Source organism: Scylla paramamosain, chromosome 28, assembly GCF_035594125.1.
Source record: "Scylla paramamosain isolate STU-SP2022 chromosome 28, ASM3559412v1, whole genome shotgun sequence".
NCBI lineage: Eukaryota > Metazoa > Arthropoda > Malacostraca > Decapoda > Portunidae > Scylla > Scylla paramamosain.
This window is the reverse complement of record NC_087178.1, coordinates 18,782,251-18,805,449: the sequence shown is the minus strand read 5'-3', so window position 1 is coordinate 18,805,449 and position 23,199 is coordinate 18,782,251. Positions and strand designations below refer to the sequence as shown.

Below are 23,199 nucleotides of genomic sequence, written 5' to 3'. Positions count from 1 at the left end.
GAATACAAGGAGTTACAGGTGGTCTGAGTCCCGCAGCAAAGTGTGCCAGGTGTGTGACATGGGAGAGGATGAGACGGTGGAACATGTGGTGCAGGAGTGTGTGAAGTATGCCAGAGACAGGAATGAGATGATGCAAGTGATACTGACTGAGTTAGGGCATGATAGGAATGAGAGTGGAGAAGACAGGAAAGGAATGGATGGTGTTGTTGCTGGGACTGTGTAGAGAGGCGAATGAAAGGATGATTGAGGCGGTAAAAGAGTTTCTGGAGAGAATGCGGCGTGCCAGGTGTATGAACAATTAGGATAGAGGATACTGTTCGTTTCTCTTTTTTTTTTTTTTTTTTTTCTTTTTGTACAGGAGTTGCCGATCCAAAGGCCTGGCTCAATAGTGATCCTGTGCCGCCTGTACCATCAAGATCAAGATCATACTCGGCGCACTTCAGCAGCCTGGCTATGGCGACACCTGGCACTCCACCTTGGACGTAAACAAAGGTGACTGGCTCAACATTTCATTGTATTACTATATTTTGTCATCATACAATCTACACACTGTGCCACCGATCATAATCCAATGTTCAAGGAAAGTGATGGAGCTCAATTATGAATCCAATTAAGGCCGAAAGTAGGTAAAAGTGTACGTAGATAGGTTGAATGATACAGCTATTTTGGTGCGTAATGTCTGTGATTTTCACGGGGCTACGCAATTCTTTTCGTTCTTAAAATCAGCTTGTGAGTTTTTAGTGGTGGCATTAATGGTAGATAAAGGAGGCATGGTTGAGGCAGCAGGAGTGGAATGCCTGCACTCCCAGTGGTGAGCCACACACCTGGCAGGCAGCCTGGGGCAGGGAACACTCTGTTAGCACTTCCATAGTTACAGGTTCTGAATTTACTCTTGGTGAGGAGCCCAAGGTTATGTACGTTTCATATAATAATTTCAAGCTTTCAGGGTGAGTATTGTGTTCATTCAAGCAAATAAACCATATGATTCATTAAAATTGTTTGTGTGATTAGGAAATCAATATTTTAACTTTTTGATAATTTCTTCCATTCCTGCCTCCTAGCCATGTAGGGACATAGCACTATCATCACCTAATCATTGATGTGGTTAATGTCATCAAGGTTTTCATCTTTTCAACCTGCAAACAAGAGATACTTATGTTAGAGGAAACAAAAAATAAATAAATAAATACACTGAACTGCTCTGTGATGGTATGCTTTGCAGAAGGGGTTGGTTAATGATCTTGGCCTGTACAGTAGAGTCACACATCTCATGGATTTCAATACTATGATTTTTGCATATCTGTGATTCAGTGCTTACCAACATTTGTTGTTCACATTAAGCTGCATTCATCTCATGAGTGCATACAGATGCATTATGGAGAGCATCATTTGGCAGCTGTGTTATTAAGCATCAAGGGAAAATAATTATGTTATGAAATCTCCTTTTGTTTTCACAGAACCCATACAAAAATAGCATCTATTTGTAACCTATCAGTGTCATTTTCTGCCATGTTTACCCACCACAGTTCCACCTGTTGTATTGCCCTATGTCAGTCTTCTTCAGAAACATGTTTTAATTCAAAAACATAATTACAATGAGAGAAGCCCGAAACATTAGGTGGTGTGGCCACTCAGACTGCATTTTTGCAGTTTGCAAGTCTCTTAAGAGACAGGAACTGTTTCAGAATGGGCTTCCCTCGAGCAATATGCTGTGTGAATCATGTAAAGATCTGCCTTGTGACATCATCTAAACCTGTTATAAAGATAATCAAGCAGCTGTAAAGGTGTTGGTCAAGTAGGAGGTTTTATCTCGTTCTACACTGTCCATATTGTGAAGAAAGTGCATTGTTAAAAGGAAAGACATAGTTGTTCTGGAATATTTGTTGTACCTAAGGGAAAGAAGAGGCAATGATTATTAACTGGATTTTGATATCTGTCCTCAGTAAGGCATATGGTTATAAACCCTTTAGGGTTGGGTTAAATTATGTGGGGTGTTAGTGTAGAGGGGGAGGAGTCCAGTTAGGAGGTTAGGCTACATTTGGATAAGTTGGTGTCCTTGAGGGGAATCAGTGTTAGGTTAGATTAGGTTATGCATTGCTTGGTTAGTGCTCCACAACATCTCCAGTTTAGAAATTTTTTGTTCAGAAAGGATGTATTGAATGAATTTAGTGACACAGAACTCATCAAAAGATATTGTTTAGACCATGCAGGCATTTTCTTTGTCACTAGTCAAGTGAGGGAAGCCTTACAGAGTGACAGAGAGAAACAACCCACTCATTGCCAAAATGAAGGTGATCATAACACTTAGACATCTTGCTGTTAGGGAGAGCTACTGGGAAAATGCAGTTGTGCAGTAATGATGGCATTGTGGGTCATAGAAGAACCCACAGGAGGCTCGGGATTACTCCTGAGTGCCGAACCTTGTTTTTTTACATCAAGGTTCTTCAGTGGGATCACATTTAACATTTCAAAGATTGAATTACTGTTTTACCCTCTGTTTCTCTCCTCCAAATATATAAAAATGAGGGAAATATTTATAGAAACTATGAATTAGTAATAAGTGGCAGTTTTTGATATGTCTTGTAGTATTTGAAATTAAGTAACTGTTCAAAAACCGAATTATAGTATGGCAACCAAAGCAATTATGAGTTAAATTTTTTTTTGAAAACCAAGTTGTTTGGAAAGGGAGACATTCAGTAACTGAGATTCCACTGCACAGGCATATGAAATAAAGCTAAAATATCCTCTGGTAAATGAGACGTCTCCGCCAGTTTTTCTCACCCCCCCAGCTGCTAACTCTGTACAAGGGCCTTATCCGTCCATGTATGGAGTATGCTTCACATGTCTGGGGGGGTTCCACTCATACTGCTCTTCTAGACAGGGTGGAATCAAAAGCTTTTTGTCTCATCAACTCCTCTCCTCTAACTGACTGTCTTCAGCCTCTCTCTCACCACCGCAATGTTGCATATCTAGCTGTCTTCTACCGCTATTTTCATGCTAACTGCTCTTCTGATCTTGCTAACTGCATGCCTCCCCTCCTTCCGCGGCCTCACTGCACAAGGCTTTCTTCTTTCTCTCACCCCTATTCTGTCCACCTCTCTAACGCAAGACTTAACCAGTATTCTCAATCATTCATCCCTTTCTCTGGTAAACTCTGGAACTCCCTGCCTGCTTCTGTATTTCCACCTTCCTATGACTTGAATTCCTTCAAGAGGGAGATTTCAAGACACTTACTCATCAATTTTTGACCACTGCTTTGACCCTTTTATGGGACTGGCATTTCAGTGGGCATTTTTTTTTTATTAGATTTTTGTTGCCCTTGGCCAGTGTCCTTCCTACATAAAAAAAAAAAAAGACGTGTTCCTATTATAGTGTATTTTCTATTTTTTCTTTTGTACTCTGTGCTGCAATTTCACATCCCACAATAATGTTGTGGTACTGACTAATTATGTAATGCCAGATTTTTCTTTGTCTTTGATTCTTTTATTCTTCTTGCAGAACCCAAAAACTCCTTGATAGAGATCATCAGAGGACAAGAAGACCTCAGACTCACATTTGACTCCCCACCTTAAGAGGAAGCAGGGAACATGGTGAGCACCTTTCATGGTGTATGAGCTGCCATTCCTGTGTATGATTGTTCACATATCATTTATGCTGTATTTATGCTGTACTGTGTTGAACTGAAAAAGACATTAAAGTCTCACATTTGACATGTATGGATTTAGTGAATTCATATTTTACATGTATTAGGAGTGGCAGTATTCTTTACCTCTACTACAATGCATGAGAGTCTATAGAGCTGTGGTTCTTAAATTTTGTTGCTTAGTGGTGCACCAGAGCTACTCTTTTGACACTGACTGTGCACCAACTCTAGTCATAGTAGAGCAGGCCTAATAAAAGGCACAAATTTAAGAATACATACCTATCTAGGAAAATTAGGCGGCATATTTTGGTGATAGTCGTGGCCCACAAGTTTGTTCTGGTATATGGTTTGCAAATCACTGGTATGGAGACTGGATGTGAGGGAATGCTTATGGATGTCATTGTGTAGTCATGTGTGTGTGAATACCCTATTCCATTCATGATGGTATCTGCTCAGCATATAAAAAAAAATTTTAATTTGATTTTTATTAACATTTGTCTTCTTTCCATCCATAGTTCAGCTTCAACATGTTTGGGGAGGCGCTGCAGCCTCGACCCTTCAACACTCATTACCGCTGCTACTCGGTGTCCATGTTCCCAGGAGACAAGCAGGCTGTGGAGCACGGTGGCAAAAGTAGGATCAGTATGCTTTTATTTGTTGTGTGTATCATTGCACTTAGTACTTTAATTCTCAATTGACTAACTTTTAACAAGATTATGGTTAGATTGAAGTCCAGCTTTCCTGTATTTGAGAAATCTAGTTTCACTGCCAGCTCTGTAATCTTCACTGCAACCCCCCTTCCCCCCCACCTTTCTCTCTCTCTCTCTCTCTCTCTCTCTCTAATGTGATATAAATTATAGCCCCTCACGTTATGAGGACATCCTTAATAGTTACATTTAACAAATCCGAGACACTGTACACAGGAAATCCTTTCTTTTCAATCACGTTGGCATCTAAGAAATCCGGTCATTTGATGATAAACAATAACACAGCATGAAAGATGATATCATTTTGTCTGCCTGGCCAGTGTGAGACTCCTGGCTATCTTCTAGGGGAAGATGTGAACATCTATGTCAAAGTGGCCTCGTGTTTAGTTTTTTTTTATTAAATTTATTAAAGTGTGTGTGTGTGTGTGTGTGTGTGTGTGTGTGTGTGTGTGTGTGTGTGTTTAAGAGCACTTGAAGATCTAATTAATCAAAGAAGTTATTAAAAAACAAATGGATAGATGTTTGGGATTCCAAACCCTTCCTATAGACATATTACACATTGATTATCCAAATATCTCAAATGCATGAAAATTTTTGCGTATCATTATTGGCTTGCCTGTAACATTTTCTTAAATTTGCAGTTATCATGCCACCATCAGCACTGGATCTTCTGACAAGGCTCAACATTGTGTATCCCATGCTCTTCAAATTAACCAACCAGCGTGCCAACAGGCACACTCATTGTGGTGTGTTGGAATTTGTGGCTGATGAAGGGAAGGTGTACATTCCTTACTGGGTGAGTACCTCAGGAAGGCTCATGGCCATTTTGGTGTTTTAGCAGCATTGGCTCTCCCTATCAGTTGCATATTACTTCCCAAACCAAGAAAGTTGAGTTACACATTATGAAAAACTGACATTGTTGCAAAAGAAATATATTGATGAAAATTCCTTTACTCGCTAAGGGGAGGGATGTTGCTGTAAATTGCTTCTTCCCTTATGGCATTGTTTGGACCATTTTCATGGAGGTTACTCCATTTTCATTATGAATTTCACAGCTCTAACTGAGTTCATTGGCTTGAACTAAAAAGTGTTTCCTTTATCCATCTGTGTTTGTTGATCTGTCACAAACCTGAAGTCTCTGGGTCATGTGGTTTTCCTGTGATGACAGGATGAAGTAGAGTACCTTTCTTCACGTGCAGACCCGTGTTCAGAGCACTGGGTAGTATTTACATGGTGAGCAGCTGTTTCTGCCTATGCTCCTCACTGATAACCTGTATTTCACCACACTTTTATGTCAGTCACCAGATTTGTTGGTCTTATGTCCTCCCTTACATTTTCTTGTGTCAAGAGCAGGCTTGTGAGGGGTTGAGGACACTGGTCATGGAAAGTCTGGCTTGAAATTGGACACAAAAGAAAAAAAAAATCACACTCCCCACCACCATGACAGTCATGGAGACATTGAGTGAGAGCATAGTAGTTGCATAAAGGCCTACTAGTCACACTGACCAGAAATAATTATGTGAACTTCAAAATGAGGGTGAGAAAAGGCAAACTGGAAAAAACCCATCACCTGCCCTTATTCTTGCAGCTGGAAAAATGCTTCACCTGCCCTTTAAAAGCTAATGATGCCTGTCTTTTTACCTTTTCAATTAAAAATACATAATCAAGTATGTTGATGCTTCTGGATGTAGGTAGCCATGGTGTGGTATGAAAGCTGGTGTACAAATTGTTGGCTTTCACTTTGGGACACTGAGATGTCTTGCCCCAACCAGCTCTTGAGAACTGATGGTCACTGGGATGATCATAATTTAATCTCCATTGTCTGAGATTACTATCATCACAGTCATCCTAATTCCTTTTTCATTTGCTTTCTTGTGAGTCGGTTAGCTGCTGCACTGTAGAACCCTATCACACCCATTCCCCTTAGGGACTTCATGGGATTAGAAAAAAAAAATTAATGTTCTGTTTTTCCCTCACTTTGTGATCTACCTTGTGATATTGTTGTGTTCCCAGGGCTTGTTATCTCAACTTTCCTGTGATGGTTTAGCAATCTTGTGTGGAGGCCATAGGGGTATTCTGTACATATTTTTATAATGCTGCTTCTGTGGGTTTGTTCTGGGTAATAATGATATACACCTGCTCATAATAGAGCTAAATGAGGGCATTGTGACATTTCTTGATGCTAGATTAATGATACTGGGCCTTTGATGCCTAAATACCTATCTGTTGTTTATTTGTCTTGTTATAAATACTGCTTGTAGATTCATACAGACAACATATAGATGCAAGGAATTTGATCATTATAAAACTTCCTTCTCTTGTTCTCATGTTATGTACCTTTAAGTTATTTTTGTGTGTAGTGAAAGTAGGGTGCAATGCTGATAAAAGCATTTTTTCAGATGATGAGGAACTTGCTGTTGGATGAAGGGGAACTTGTTCACATTGAGTCTCGGTCGCTTCCTGTTGCCACATTCTCAAAATTTGAGCCCCAGAGTGTTGAGTTCCTTGACATCACAAATCCCAAGGCCGTGCTGGAAAATGCCTTACGAAATTTTGCCTGCCTGACACAGGATGATGTCATCGCATTAAATTACAATGACCGTATCTATGAGATGAGAGTGTTGGAAGTGAAGCCGGGCAATGCAGTCAGCATCATTGAGTGTGACATGAATGTAGAATTTGCTCCAGCAGTGGGATACCAAGAGCCTGAGAAGATGGACACCTCATCCCAACATGCAGAGGATGAGAAGGAAGACATAATTCCTGAAAATGTTGGGTTCTACTCCTTCCAGGGATCAGGAAACAGACTTGATGGGAAGAAAAAGAATCTGGAACTGCCTCAAGAGGAGCTTCTCAAGAGACTGCCAAGACAAAAGGGCATTCCAGATTATGATTATGAAGTGGGTTACATTAAGTTCTGGAGGCGGGTACCCAAGACTAATGGAACAGAAAACAAAGTAGAGGAGCAGGAAGAGTTTGAGTCCTTTAAAGGTAAAGGCACTTCCCTCCGGCAAGCCAAGACCAGGAAATAATGGATGCTGCACTGACTCTTGTAGGATTTTGCTGATAGGATTCTTTTTCTACACATTAAATAATAGATGGCTCAGATCCTGGGTCTTAACTTAACCTTGTAACCAAAAAAATAAATTATAAAAGAAGCACTGTGCATGTTTCAACAACTGCCAACAGCTGTGACCTTCACCAAAGTGACAGAAAATAAGTAATCTGAAAAGAATCTAGTTTTGATGAAATCCCAATATATCGTATATATATTAATATTTTTTATTAACATATTTTAGTATCTTGCAAATTAATTATTATATTACACTCAGTATAATTATTTGTGAAATAACATGGTGTTATACTGAAAGTTGCTTGGTACTTGCACAATTAAATGCTGCTATTTAGATTCCTGCACATGCAACACTCTTGTGCCCATTAGCTGCTGTATGCTTTAATGATACACTCCAAGAATGTTGATATCATTTGTTCCACATGATAATGAAAAAGATTTATGAAAGGCACTTTTTTCATAAAGGTAAACATAAATATTACCACAAGTTGAGATTTCTGAATACCAGCCAAGCAGTTTATGAACAGAGGTAATTTCTTCCTTATAAAGAGATCAGTGGGGTTGATGAACTGAACATTATATACATTTGACATTATATACATTTTTTCCCCACTTGCTTACTGATGAGTATCAATCACTGCACATCAAAATTTTTTTAAAGTAGAGTATTTGATTCTTGGCTGGTAATTAGTTATTATTTTGGCAGAAACCTGGTAGATAGTGTAGCTGCACATACTATAGTTAGATTGCAAGAGTACTTCCACTATTCCTTGAGTTATGAGGAAGAAAATTAGAATTTGCAGGAAGGAAGTTTAAGTTAGGATGAAGTAGGTGGAGTTAAAAGGAAAAACCTCAGTTGATTAAGGGTGTGTCAGACTGAGGTGGGAGTTACACAATAATAAGTAAATAAATGGATGAGGGGAGGTGACACATATGGAACAGGTGCAAGGCAAAAGACAGATTAACACAAAATAATTGTTTTATAAAGAAGTAGTACATAATGATGATCAAGTGTTCTATCATAATCTTATCTCAAAGAACACAACACACATTCAGTATATTCAGTGATAGTTTTCACAATAACATTTTATAGTACTGTATTGCTATTTGTGAGATGAGTAAGAAAATGCAGTTCAACTGGGTGAAGTGGCATATTTTAATTTTCAAACAAATTTCCTTATATTTTTGTTTTGCAAATGGCTTCTCTATTTTATTAGGCCTAGGATGGTGCCTCCTAATGAAAGACTTTTGGTTTTGGCATTTAGGAACCGTTACCCACAAGTGGATGCCCTTCCTCCCCACAAACCATGGCCAGGATTCAAACCTGTGCAACTAAGGACTCCTTGGCCCCCAAAGCGTACATGGTCCTACTGCACCATGGCAGTCCCATATATATATATATATATATATATATATATATATATATATATATATATATATATATATATATATATATATATATATATATATATACTCGTATACTGTATGTACTCCCATTAGGTTGACATTTCCATCAGCATTAAAACTAAAACAAAGCATGCACACATGCACATCCTCATGCAGTATAGACAGAGTGGACAGATCCTCACAGACCACTCCTGCACATGCATCAGGTACACAAACATGCCCAGGTCTTTTCATAATATGAAGGCATGGCAACAGAAATGCCGTGTGTATGCCTGGCTGTGATTCCCCATAAAGAGAGATGTTCAAAGTAGGACATCACCCTTGCCTTCGGATATAGGTGAGTTTTTTGGGAAACAAATTTTCATTAAGAAGAGAACACCCAGTGTTCATACAAACATCATTTTTATTGTTAGGACCAAATGTTTTTGACATCACCTATCTTTAGTGATATACCAAAGGAAACAACAATAACAGCTCAATTAAAAGTCAGCATTAAAAATATTAAAATCATCATAAAAGGTTATATCATGGAAGAAGTGGCAAGAGCAGTGTTATTCAGTAAAATGGCCAACATTTTCATGTACATGGACTCTAGTGCTCTCAAGTCAGTATTACAACTGTTATCAATTTTAAAGAGTTCATGTCTTGGTGTGCTCTCACTGCTGAGTAGGGAGGAGAATGCAGTCTGCAGTCAGATTTGCTCCACTGGTATTTATGCTCATTGATTCTCAGTTTGAAGGTCTGCACAGTACTGCCTACACACACTGCCTTGCAACTAGGTATACCACTGAGAATGACACTTAGGTGATGTCAAAACATCTGGTCTTATCAATAAAGATGTTCATAACATCTTCTCATTGTGGGAATAAAAATACAGAGGAGATTCCCAGGTATGTATTACTTAGCACCAGCTGAATAACTGTTAAAGGTAATATCATTCTAAACAAGCAAATAGTAAACAAACAATGATAAAACATGTGCCTGTTAAAAATATATTAAGCTGCTATAGTAGTTGCTATGGGAATAGTACAGCTACAGGTATCAAACAAGAGCATCCATTAGTCTGTTGAACAACAAAAATAATTTTATACAGGTAATAATATCCATATGCAATTTAGAGGCTCATTAGAAAATTACAGTCAGCACAAATTTCATATAAAATAATGTTCACTTGCCTCTGCACTGTGAAATGATACAAGACATTTTTAATGAGACATGGTAATGAGTGACATCTCTTCTTATGCCACATCCACTTCGTCAAGCACCGCCCACTGAGCTTAAAATTATTTCTCTCACCTTTTAGCTGTTACCAGATGGAGCCACTTCCAGCAAGTTCCTCACTGTGTTTGCCTTGCCTTCACTGGGCAAAATCTACAGTCCCTGTTTGTATCCTGTCTGAATGACAGGGTTGAGCAATTTGGTGCTCACTAAATCTGCCTGCTGATGGGCAAAACCCTTGTACCTGCTGAGCAGTGCTCAATGCTGTGCATGTGGCATTAGGTAATACAGACACTAAAATTTGACAAAAAGCAAAATCATCATAATTTTAAAGTACTTTTTACATACTTGCATGTGAAGGCCTTTACTGAATGGCAGCTTGCAAAACTGCAGTATCCTATCCTAATTTTCTTGTTTATCTAAAAAAGAAATTACCTAGTATAATTTTTTTTCTTTTTTTCTGTCATTCTCTTTATCATGTCTATACAGATCAGTCTACTTTATCTCATCAAGCTAGTCCACCTAGTGACTCCCTTCCTCTCCCTCAGTTCTGTGTCTAAAGTCTCTGGTCTGTTGTTCACATCCTGCTAATCATCATCCATTTTAACCTGTGGATGCCATCCTCCTCCACTGTCCACTCTTCATTAGTATCCAGAATTACAGCCCTTGTTCAGACCATATGTATGGTAAATCCCCTTTTGAGTTCCTTAAACGTTAATAAAGGCAACAGTTCCCTGAATCTCTGTACACTTCTAATTCCTGCTACTCCACTAGCCTTCTGCACAAAAAATAATTTCCCTAGTTAAAAGAAACTTGTTGCTTTAGCCAATCCTTGTTTGTCTTTTGTATCTCTCCTGCATATTTCACATTTCAAACAACCTAGCATTGTATAACCTGGCTCTAATCCTGCTGTACCTATTGGTGTTGTGGGTGGTCAGCACTCACACATGATGATCTCAGTGACTTCTAGTCCTAATAGATGACCATTTTTCAAGATAAGTGAATGAACATCCACATGCTTCCTGTCAACCCTATCTTCAGCAGTAATTGCATTAAAGAACTCTTGACAGTAACATGAGCCTTTACAAAGGAATTACTCAAAATTTGCCAGCACCATCATAGGTGGGGCCTCAACATTTATAGCCCTAACATAAGTGTTCTGTCATCACATTACAGTGCAATGCAATCACCCTCACAAGAAACTGTGACCTTTGTTTTATGCACAGCTCTCTCATCTGCTTGGATTTTATGCCCTCAATTTTTCATATTTCAAAATTTACCTCTGCCTCAACATCACTCATAGCTAGCATCAAAATATCTACATACAGCATCTGTTGTGGTTCTACCCAAATACCCTGAAATAAAGGTTGAAGAACCATACTGAATTTTTGGTACTCTCCCAGTATCATCATTACTCTAAAATCACTCCTTGATTCCCAACAGAATTGGAGCATATTTAATCTCTTTCCTTGGCAGCCTATCAATGGCTCTCTCTAGATCTGAAAAAAAAAAAGAATTAACTCTTTCCTCTCAATTATATGCTTCTGCATTTGCCCCACAATGAAAATGACCTCAGTGGTCTCTATCTGGTCTAAACCCAAACTGTATGAAAATTCAAGCTTTCTTCCTTACAGACCCTTTCACAGCTTTGTCTATTATCTTCATGTCTTTCTCCATGAGCTCTGCTCTACTAGACTACTGGTATATGCCTCCTATATTTTTCAATTTGTGTCCTCTTTTTAGGAACACAAATCCTTTCCTCATTACTTATTCCCAATTTTCAAGTTACACACAAGTATTTTTATGTTACCATATGCATTCTTCACTATCTTTCATTATCTGTTACCTTCACATCTTTTAATAATCCTCGATAGTGATTTTGATCAAGAAATAATTAGCTCCTGACTGAGAGGTCATGAACCCTTAGTTAAAGGTTTTGCTTTGAATGTGCAGCACAAATTACTCAGTTTCACTGTTTCTCCTGCTGCATGGCAGTCTCACTTATTCTTGACCTACAATGAAAAGACTACTAATTTTTTATTAGCCCACGTTTCATGGTGGCTCAGGCACACCTAAAGGTCTTATCTCTAATCCATGAGAATAAGTGAGACTGCCAAGTAGTAGGAGAAATAATGAGAACTGAGAAATTTGTTCTGTACATTCAATGTTACAGGCATGAAAGTACATCATTTATAAACAATGCCCAACACAGTGAACTGTGAAAAGTTAGTTACAGAAATATGGCCATTATTCATGGGATGAATGAGTCATTCTTCTTAAATACTGTATTGCACAGTACCACATTCATATCTCAAGAAGCTCTGGTGAAATCTTTAAAAATTATGAGTGGTGTCAATTATTATTTCTGATGAATCCTGTCAGGATTCATCTATGAAAATACTGTAAGTCTAGATTCAATTCATAGTTTTTTTCAATCTGCATTAAACTTAAAAGCCAAACATTTGTAATATGCATATAAAGCCACTCTGACCTTCATAATTTCCTCAGTTGTAATTAATCAAACACAAAATTGTATCTACATATCTCTACAAAGAAAAGATGCACTGCAGCTCTGCATTTTGTTTTGGTACAAAAATATCATCTTCACTCAATACAGTCTATACCTTAGATGAAAAGTACAGAGTTTAAGCCTAACACTCCAATATGTCTGATCATGAATGGATATGTTCTTTGCAATGAGAACCTTAATAAATTCATGTCTTTACACTTGAAATTAATATACAGAATTTGATAATTCATCACTTTAAAATCTGAAAGTAAATTTTCCAAAGGCAAACATATTTCAGTGCTGTCAATCAACATTTTAGCCTCTATGCATGCACATGGACAGTTCATTAGTGGTGTAACATACTCATAAAAAACATATCCATACATATAGTAACGTAAGTTTGCATTGGAACATCAGAGTTTCATCAGATGGAAGGCTTGAGGATGGAGGAATGATAATGGTGGTGGATATATCTATAAATCATAGCCATTGGGTAACAGAACAAGGGAATACTTTTATATCACAGCGATTCAGACAGACACGGTGTCGTCTTATAACAAATGGGTATTTTCTGCAAATTAGGCCTTGAGCATAATCAGTCACATTTATGTATTAACCATTTGGAGAGAAAATACAAGTTATAAATCAGTGTGAAGAGAACAACCTGCTGTAGCTCAGTGACTGAGACTAGACAACATTAAGCTTAGTAACAATAACAACCCTGATGGCTTGATCAAGCCCTGAGCAAACACTGAGTCCCATCTTATCAGGACTCCAGCAGAAACTTGTGATGGGCTGAGTGGCAAGTGTAGCATTTTGTAGGGGCACAAGCTTCCCTGCCACACCCACTTCAGAGCCATCACTGAGCTTCTTCACCCGTGACTCAGGATAAGAATATTTCCATAGCATCACAGAACCATTCCCTCCAGTGGTGGCAAAAATTTCCCTGTTTTGTGGCAAATGTCTCCCACACCACACAGTTGACTTATGGCCTTGGTCAGATAGATGTGCAAAACCCTTCTCTGGGTGGAATGTCCGCAGATCAAAGATGTGGAACTTGGACTCGAGTGTTGTGGCAAGGAGCTTGTTCATTTCAATATCTTTGCGGTCAAACTCAATGGAGCAGACACCATTCTGAAGGTTTGTCTCCCAGCGGACAGCCATGGTGCGCAGGTCGAACATCTTGATGTCTCCATTATCAAAGCCAGCACACAGTGTTCGCTCCTCGGCAGTGTGGGCATCCCCAAAGGCCACACTCCAGCAATCACGTCCCTGCTCTCCTTCTCGGGGCTCAATGGTGATGACTGGTCGGTCCTTCTGCCTGGGGTCCCACACCTTGACCAGTCCATCCCGACTCCCAGTGGCAATCTCTGGGGCACCTGTAGATAAGTGTGGGGAGTGTAAATGTAATCTTACTGGTGTTAATTTTTAGTTCATCATATTCTAGTAGTTGAATGTTATAATTTATATTTCTAGTGTGGTTCAGTCAGTGAGTAAGAGGAATCCATTCTTTCCATTCAGGAATGGAATGGAAACAGGAATGTTTCCATTCTTTCTAATTGATATTGATGTTTCTCTTTTTTTTTTTTATGTGTATCACAAAATCCACTTTTCTCTGACTGAGTACAAGTCAATGCATCTGGATGTTACCTGAATGAAAAGAGATGTGACCTAGAGGAAATTACATGTGGAATGGAATGCTGTGCCACCTCTGTGGAACCAAACTTGGGAAACTAGGAATGGATCAATAGGTTCAAAGGAATTAAACTGAGAAAGGGCAAAAGGATGGGGCAGATAAGTGTCAAATGCAATTATCAAAAGAAAAGGGAAGAAATCAAGCACTAGAATGCATAGAAATATTCATAATGAATGTAAATAATAAGAGAGATGTAGCATACCCATGCCAATGTTGAGTCCTCCCACTCCAGCAATAGCGTTCACAATCTGACTGTGAGCCTTGACAGAGTATATAGGCATCGAGGGACTCTGCAGGTCAGTGATTTCCATCTTCCCATCAAAGTCTCCTGCACAAAGGTGCCGTTCCTCTAGGGTGGACGCACCAAATGTTCCTGTGATGAAGTGGGACAATAAATATTTACACAAATGGAAAGGTTTATATAATCTCATAAATTAAACCTCTACAAATATTCTGGGCATGTGAAATATTAAAAGATTATAAAATTTTCTGTTAAACCATATCAATTCAATAGAAAATTTGCACCATTAAGTGCGAGTGGCTATCCTTACCACACTTGAGAGCCTTGGAGCGCTCCACATCATGCAGCAGCTCCAGCTTGCCATCATTCAGCTCATACACCTGCCAAGATAACATGTTTTGTAACTGTGATGTTTCATAGGGAAATTGCTTTTTTATTGAAATGGCAGGAACTGTTAGCACAACAACACACCACAACTGTCATGCTGAGTCCCTTAACTATCACCCAACGGTCCCTTAATGCCCAAACTGCAATGGGCATTTCTAATTAAATACCTAAACAACTTGGTTTGTTTTCCAAAATACTACAAATGATGAGATATACATGATAAAACATGTGAAGCTTTGTACCTGAAGGATGTGGCATACTGCAATAATAGTGACATATCCAGTGCCTAGGGACACTTAATTAATATGGTATTTTGGCAAATAGTTTCCTCTATGAAGCAAATCCTTATCTATTCCATGGTGTAGATCCTGTCTTGGCACCCACCTTTCTGAGTATTTTCATAGTTGAACTAGATCACCAAATTAAGAAATCCCAGTAATATTGATTTTTTAATGTTTCATGTTTCAGGGCAATGCCTCTGGTTAGGTGTGTTATGTCTGGCTTTACTTAATTTCAATAAACCTTTGACTATTTGATTGTTGGGAGGAGATTATGGAAATAACCAAATTTTCAGACACTGATCATTTATTTTTCTGTAAAATATGACCCTTTTTCAAATCATAATCTACACAATGAAGGAATCAGCAGTGAAATTAAAGAACAAAATGAATCCTAACCTAATCTTGCTTTCAGATGAAAACACGGCACTAATGGAGACATAGGATTCCCAGATGGCTGAGCCGTGTCCGGCAGGTCTGAGTTACCCCTAACTTAACCTAACCTCACCTGACCTGGTAACACTGCAAGGAAAATGCACAAAGGGCAATTCAGACCTGCTGGACACGACCCACGAACGGGGACCCCATGTCTCCACTAGTGCCAAAAACACTAAGAGAATTTCAATATTATCCAGTTTCGTAATTGTTAGGAGTAAGTTTTGCTCAAAGTGACCACAATCCGCTTATTTTCACCTGCAGTATTCCAGTGCCTCGTGGGTGGCTCCCTAGTACCACCGCCTTGGCTGACTTCGGCACCCATTTCACGTCGAAGGCACTGTAGTTTAGGCTCTTCTCCGCGTACACCAATATCTGAGGCTTTTCCATGCCAGGTGTCCAAGGGTGATCACACAGCCTTACTCGGAACCTGCTACTGGCGCTGAGACGTGCGACACAGCACTCTGCAACTGCCAAATGTGTCAACACAACACTGCTATAGATGACGGTACCGCCGCGCCCCGACACCTCAATCAGGGATTCTATAAAGTTTCAGTTGTGATATTGAACGTAAGCGAATTGCCTGTATTCTTCAAATGTAAGGTATATTTAACCAGGTCATGCTATGAATAAGAAGTGTAATAACAAACATTCCTTAATTCAATAATATTACGTATTCAGTCTGTAACTTTGAAAAGCACATTCAGAACCTATTTGAGAAGTTTGATCATGTTCTTTATGTAACCATGGAAACAGCAAGACGCCGTCACTTGAGCACCTTGATTGATTGATGGACATCTTCCTGTCCCATCCCAACAGAGATACATGCTTACATTATGTGTATGCATAAACTGCTACCAGCCCCTTGATTTTGGTTCCATTTATACATTTCTTATAATCCTTTTGAAAATTATTTCTAGACATTAAAAGCACCCATAGATGTAAAACATTTCTTCCTGCCGCGCACCTCATCCTTCTCTCTCTCTCTCTCTCTCTCTCTCTCTCTCTCTCTCTCTCTCTCTCTCTCTCTCTCTCTCTCTCTCTCTCTCTCTTTTTCAGCCTTAACACTGAAGTATGTGATAATTTCTTATTTCTTATAGTTAGTGTTGATCTAAGAAAGAAAATGGGTAGATATATTTTTCCTATAGTCTCCCGTGAAAAAAAAAAATGAAAAACGTTCTTGTTTCTCTTTTCTTTAAAAAGCAGTAATTCTTCGTTGTTTTACGAGATAGAGAGAGAGAGAGAGAGAGAGAGAGAGAGAGAGAGAGAGAGAGAGAGAGAGAGAGAGAGAGAGAATAATAACGCGTAGTTCCTCTTGGCGGGCTCCGATTTGAGGCGACATCTAGCGACTGCTTCCTCTACTTACTCAAGGTCGTATGGATGATTAGCATAATAAATCTTACGCAAGACAAGAATGGGCCACTCGTTACTGTAAATGTAGAAGGTTACCAGGGAGTGAGGCACATAATACTTGTTTTACATAGCGGCGTTAGGACTCAACGAGGTAAAGCCCTACCCCTCATTAGCACGACTGACCCCCTGAGATTAAATTATCTGATTGCTAATGAGAGAGAGAGAGAGAGAGAGAGAGAGAGAGAGAGAGAGAGAGAGAGAGAGAGAGAGAGAGAGAGAGAGAGAGAGAGAGAGAGAGAATTGTAAATAAGCATCGTGAATTAATAGAATAAGAATACTAAAAACTTCTACAGATTATCTTGGTAATAAAAAGTCATTGAATGAATGCAGGACTCCACAGACGGGGCGTCGCAAGGCTGCCTTTAATACTGTCGTCATGCATTAAAACCCACAATAATGAAATAATGACCATTCTGCTGTCCAGCTCCGCCTTGAGGAGTGGGCAGCACAAACGCCTCCTCCTGCAGGTGGCGACAGGGGCGGGGGGCGGTGATGTACGGCACATTATATGCCACAAACCTGCCTCCACAATACTTCTTTCACCGTGCAAGGAATATATGAATAAAACTCAATGGTGATTTTAAGACATCTAATTGAAGATAGAATTGCACAAATATTTGTAAAGAAAGATGAATACACACATACATCTTATATACACACACGTAAAGCTCTGTTACATATACACGTGGCAATAAATATTGTTATACATGGAATGATGCTGTGAGAACTTGGACCGGGAGGGGATAAGACAGGCGCCCTGTGGCGCTGCCTTGAGTCCCTCGTGTGTGTGTGTGTGTGTGTGTGTGTGTGTGTGTGTGTGTGTGTGTGAAGCTGTTATGGCACTGCAGAAGTGGTGAAGTTTAATGGAGCAACAGACCAGTCTCCTGATCTTGATGAAGCAGAAAATGAGGACAGAGGTGAAGATGACAACAACAATGACCCTCTGAAGGTCCCATGTACTTAATGACTAAAGACTCGCCGCCAGCCACGCAGGGCTGGACGCTGGCGACTAATGAGATCACTAATAAACTCTGTGGCCTCCGCCGGGGCGGGCTGAGGAGGGCGGCCTCGCCACATCGCCATTCTGCCGCTATCTAATATTAAGACTCGAGAATATAATGTCCTTAAAGCTACACTTTGGTATTATGGACTCAGTGTGTTGTGAGGCAGTGCCTCCCGCAGGTCGGAGGGCGACGCCCACCGCCGGGGCCGGCGCACCCCGCTGGACTAGCAGTTTCGAGGGAATCCTCGCCGTCTTAGATGACGGGGGAGGTGATGGGCGAGGCGTAGATGTGGTCGGTGGGCGAGGCCGGGGCGAGGGAGGTGCTTGTGGTGCCTGCACGATCCAGCGAGACATGGGCATGGCGCCGTTCCGCCCGCGAACAGTTTTCTACCTTGGGCGTGAGGGTGTGGGCGCCGGTGGCGAGGGCGGTGAGGTTATAGCGTGGGGACGGGCGGCCATTGAGGGGAGGCAGGCGGGCGGCGCCCAGACTGGTGGGGCCACTGATGACTGGCGGGTGGCGGCCGCCGCCCCTCTCCAGGGACTTGTGGCGGCGTGGCGAGGGCGTCACCATCTCGTAGTGGTGCTGGTCGGGGTCACCAGACACCAGGCGGGGGGAACCCAGGAGGCGGGCGGCACGCGGGGCAGTCACCACGCACCCATCGGGGCCCACGCTTCCTCCCTCGCCCGCCTCATCTCCGCCCACGTAGCCCACGTTCTCGAAACTGGCAGCGGGGGCGGGGCGCGGGCTGTGGTCAAGGCGTGGGGTGAGGGTGGCGTAGCCTGGGCTGGCGTAGTTGACGCTGCTGTAGTCGGCGTAGTCGTAGGTGTTGTCGTGGGGCGGCAGCAGATCAAGACGAACGGGCTTCTGCTCCACGGGCTGGCAGTGGTCCACGGTGTAGTGGTTGCCCTCCAGCGGTTTGATGCCCGCCCACAACGCTCTCGAGCCCCGCCCGTCCATCTGGGGCACGGGCAGGGGCGTGATGGCGGGCGCAGGATAGAGCACCGCCTCGCAGCGCTCCAGGCCAAGAGCCTTCTCCTTCTTGGCCAGCGCCACGTCACTCAGCGGCTTCAGCTTCCCCCTGCAACAACAACAACAGAGACAGCGTTAGACATACGTGCATATCATGGCAGAGACAAAAACCAAGCTTCGCCTGAGCCACACATCCGGCGGGCCGCAGCTCTGTGCCACTGGATGGTCTAATGGAAAGTAAATGTTAGGTTGTGGGGACTAATCGAGTCTCGTATGATAAGTATCTTTAAGAGCTGTACTTCATTCTTGCCGGATGGACCACAAGCAAAAATGATAATTGAAATTCCCAGAGTCAATAAGATATTTGCTAATAGTCTCACAATCAATGAAGGTTGTGATGGCTGTCACATAACTCCTAAGCTACTGCTTCTGGTATCATGTATCTTCTTAGTTATTCGGTTATCAGTGATATTTTCTTTATAATCAATCAAATTTGCATCGATTATATTTAGATGCGCGCGAAACCTAAGGAAACTCAAACTACCGCGTCCTGTTAGTGACTTTGGCTTTGATACTCATAACTGCTGGATTTATAATGTAAGTAAACAGATGAATATTGCTGTGATAAGATAATTGATCATTATTTTCTAGACTAATATTTGATAGAATTTGGTCTTGAGAAAATATCAATGTTAAGATCAGCATTGTTTGCGAAAAATCGAACGCAGGGTTTCCTTCCGCGTGAGCTGCGTGTGACCATGTGTATGATTGTTGTCGGTGCCGTTGACTGATCTCGTTGTGGAATAGAAAGTTAAGACAGTTGTAGTGCTTTGGTCAATCCTATACTGATCAGGCACCCGTGACTAGTGGCGTGAAGCTGTGGACAGTGAGCGGTGGGACAGGACAAACCGTATGCCTCGACCAGCTCATGTGAGTGTGACACAAGACAGTAGTAGACGGCACGCCTCTTCTGCCATGCCATTCTTCCCGAACCATCCTTTTCTTGATCTTAGATTTTTTTCTCTTTGTGTGTATTAATAGTAAGCTCATTATTATATTAGTGGATCTGCCTCAACCCAGCCGCTGAGGAGGATCGGGCAGATCAGCTGCTCTGGATCGCGGCTCACAAAACTTAAGAAATGAGGAAGCATGTGGGCGGAGCGGTGTGATCCAGATCCCCGTAAATACGTAAGAAGAGGCTTTTAGTAAGCTGCAATATTTTATGTCTTCGTGGCTTAAAATGTCACGTGCACATTTTATGAGTACGTATTTAGGTACCATTCCTTCAAAATTAATGATTTGGCTGCAAAACTTTGCTGTAGATATCGTGTAAATATTGAAAGTTTCACATGAGGGCCGACTTTAAGAAACACAACCCCGCTAAACATAAATTTGTAGCCATTAGGAACGTAAAGTGCTGAGCTATAGGCGAGTATAAAAGTCTACACTTGCTCATATTACAACATCTAAATACCAGGTGGTGGGCAGGGCTTGGGTGCATTATACGGGCCACGGTACACACCATTGAATGCTGCGGTGAGTGACGATTTTTTTTCCCGCCACTAAATCCTACCTTAAATGCTTTAATTGCTCATGAATCATCCTGCGTTTGTACATCGGTCGTCAGAAGTGCTTGTCGGGGCGTCTTAAAAGCCTAATGTTGAGGCTGCAACACACGCGATACTCTGGCTGTTAATATTATGCAGAGAATCCTGTTCTGGTCAAGATATCTGATGTGTTGAACGCGAGGAAAGTTAAATGTTTAATATATGATCGATGATGGTTGTTGTTGGTATGTTAGTGGGATAATGTGTTGACGCATTATAGAACTGCTTAATGTTCTTTTATACATTACACTGCGCTATCAGTGTAGGCGTCGCGTGTAGGCTTTTTCTTACTATTAATAGTCTTAATAGTCGTATCTTACAGAAGAGTGTTGTGTTTACGAAGTTAATCCTTTGAAATTAATGCGTTGTGAAACCTATAAAGACTCACAGTGAACTTCGTACTCTTTCGCCGGATACCTTCATCCGTGACCCGCACGTTCAAACTGTAAACTCCGGTCCAGGTATACCCGTAAATCCACATATACTTAATTAAAATTTCGAACCAGGTACACTTCAGACACCTGTATACATAAATGCGGAAACTGGTCTGATAGAATCTTATCATTGAATATACGACCCAGGTGTGAATAAATAATGAAAGAATAACTTAGGAAAATAATAGGTCAAATAAAAATAATAGGTCTTGCTGACAACTCCGTACTAGATCAAGGAGTGAACGTGGAAGCGGTGAATAAGACGAAAAACCGTAGGACAAAAATGAATAAAGCATAACCTATGAATACGATAAATTAAGAATAACAAGACCTGCTGATAAAACTCACTAATGGATCGCGGAGTAAGTTTGCCAGCGTCGCAATCTGTCACGAACATTCCTTGTGCCTCACCATTACTTACCTCATTATACCTGTGCGGGGCGGTGGTGGTTAATTAAGGAGCAGGTCTTATCTCCTACCCTCCACGTTCCTCCCCCCCCTTCCACCTCACCTCCCTCACCTCACCACCGCGCCCAGGCCCGCCCGACTCAGCTATACCCTCCACACCCTCGCTCTTCCTTCCTTCCTTCTCCGTTTTCTCTTTCCCAGTCCGTTTTCTCTCCCCCAACTCATCGCCGCCTTGTGCTTCCTTCCCTCCCCATCCTTCTCCCCGCCTCGCCCTGCCCCGCCCCTTCTTGCCGGGTCCGTGGAGGCCCAACACCACCACTTATCAGTTTCGAGACTAATGAAGCGTCGTCGTCAGGGTGGTGTTCAGATCGCTATCTCGGCGACACGCTAGAGGCAGTCCGTCAATCGCCCACTGATGGAGAAAGGAATGCCCGCTCTCCCCTCTTACCACCTTTCCTCCCCATTCCCCTTCCCCCTTCCCCATCCCTCCCAAAAATCGTAGAGGAAGAAGGGAAAAGAGTACGAAAGAGGCTATTTTTTTGGGCTTTTACTGTCAGTCCACGCTTCTAATTTTGGATTCTATAATTGCGTGTGTGTATCTCTCTCTCTCTCTCTCTCTCTCTCTCTCTCTCTCTCTCTCTCTCTCTCTCTCTCTCTCTCTCTCTCTCTCTCTCTCTCTCCCCGTTAATGAGGTGGAGTGTCGGGTTATGGGGAGTGGAAGGGGAGGTGGAGGTAATCTGACGTGTATAGTTTTCCTTTTTTCGTCCCCACTGGATGTGTTTAGAGGGAAAAAAGACAGACTGATGCATAGGTGTGATTAATTGAAGGGGTGAAGGCAACCTGAATGTGCGTGGCTAAATTAAGGATGCTGTATTGAGATAATAATAATAATAATAATAATAATAATAATAATAATAATAATAATAATAATTTAGTAAGAGACGATGATAAGTGTGCAGTTATAGATGATAAAAGAAAAAAGAGAGACCGTTCCTTATACGCAACACCGGTATATAAATACGAACACTGATAAAAATAGGAGAAAAAAAAAAGACGCTAAATCGCCCTGCTAAATTATTATTGTATTAAGATAAAACGTTCCCAGCCGACACTTTGGAAAGCAGATAGTGCGTCGGGGGCGATTACGATACACGCAAATGGCGCACGCAATTAAGATCCGTAAAATGGGCGTGATTCCTGCGCTGCCTGGAGAGGGTTCGAAACTAAGTGGCGGAGAGTCCCGTTTTCTTTGGGCTATCACGTGATGTATGCAGCACGAATGACAAGACTAGAATTATGTTTAGGGAGGGACTTAGTTAATGGGAACTTATTGAATTAATGAAACCATCAATCATACTTTTTCTACGAGGAGGAGGAGGGGGTGTTTGAGACTGAGGGGGATAGGGGAGAGGGTAGAGGTAGAGGGAGTGAGGGAGGAACCAGATTGTGGTGATAGGAGGGTGACGTCGCCACCACCGCCCTCACCATTACCCATTCCTCCTCCTCCTCCTCCTTCTCTTTCCTTCCCTTCCTAACACCTTCAGTAATAATGATAATAATAATAATAATAATAATAATAATAATAATAATAATAATAATAATAATAATAATAATAATAATAATAATCACCCTCAAACATTTTTTTTAATTCGATAGATTCTTGTTCACGGGGCGTAAATATTGTTACAGTTGTCTTTCTCTTGCCGAGGATGTGAGTCGGCTAAAATTCGCCTCATCTTTTCTGATTTTAAAGTGGAAATAAACAAAAAC

At 41.2% G+C, this 23,199-nt stretch overlaps 3 protein-coding genes across 7 annotated transcripts in view; 1 reads left to right on the top strand and 2 right to left on the bottom strand.

Annotated features, from left to right (window-relative positions):
* Window positions 1–351: 351 nt before the first annotated feature.
* LOC135115036 (ubiquitin recognition factor in ER-associated degradation protein 1-like) lies at window positions 352–7,512 on the top strand. 3 transcript variants are annotated; one of them, XM_064031475.1, is made up of 5 exons: window positions 352–492; window positions 3,499–3,590; window positions 4,159–4,276; window positions 4,992–5,146; window positions 6,750–7,512. In XM_064031475.1, exons 2-5 carry the CDS (start codon window positions 3,588–3,590, stop codon window positions 7,380–7,382), a joined length of 909 nt encoding a protein of 302 aa, XP_063887545.1. In that variant the 5' UTR covers window positions 352–492; window positions 3,499–3,587; the 3' UTR covers window positions 7,383–7,512. The 3 variants fall into 3 exon arrangements, with proteins under 3 accessions (XP_063887545.1, XP_063887546.1, XP_063887548.1); XM_064031476.1 differs by having other exon boundaries at window positions 469–622; XM_064031478.1 differs by lacking the exon at window positions 352–492 and adding an exon at window positions 822–947.
* An 872-nt stretch (window positions 7,513–8,384) lies between these two features.
* Window positions 8,385–16,113, bottom strand: LOC135115037 (dynein axonemal assembly factor 10-like). Its single transcript, XM_064031479.1, has 4 exons — window positions 15,853–16,113; window positions 14,805–14,874; window positions 14,456–14,626; window positions 8,385–13,936 (listed from the first exon to the last, which is right to left on the bottom strand). The coding sequence occupies exons 1-4, from the start codon at window positions 15,982–15,984 to the stop codon at window positions 13,245–13,247; spliced, it is 1,065 nt and encodes a 354-aa protein (XP_063887549.1). The 5' UTR covers window positions 15,985–16,113; the 3' UTR covers window positions 8,385–13,244.
* Window positions 16,114–17,582: 1,469 nt separating this feature from the next.
* LOC135115035 (uncharacterized) overlaps window positions 17,583–23,199 on the bottom strand; it is a 123,966-nt gene continuing 118,349 nt past the window's right edge. For all 3 annotated transcript variants that reach the window (XM_064031472.1, XM_064031474.1, XM_064031473.1), the window contains one exon: window positions 17,583–19,089. In XM_064031472.1, the coding sequence (XP_063887542.1) occupies window positions 18,264–19,089 (826 nt within the window). In that variant the 3' untranslated portion in view covers window positions 17,583–18,263. The remainder of the gene's footprint in view (window positions 19,090–23,199) is intronic.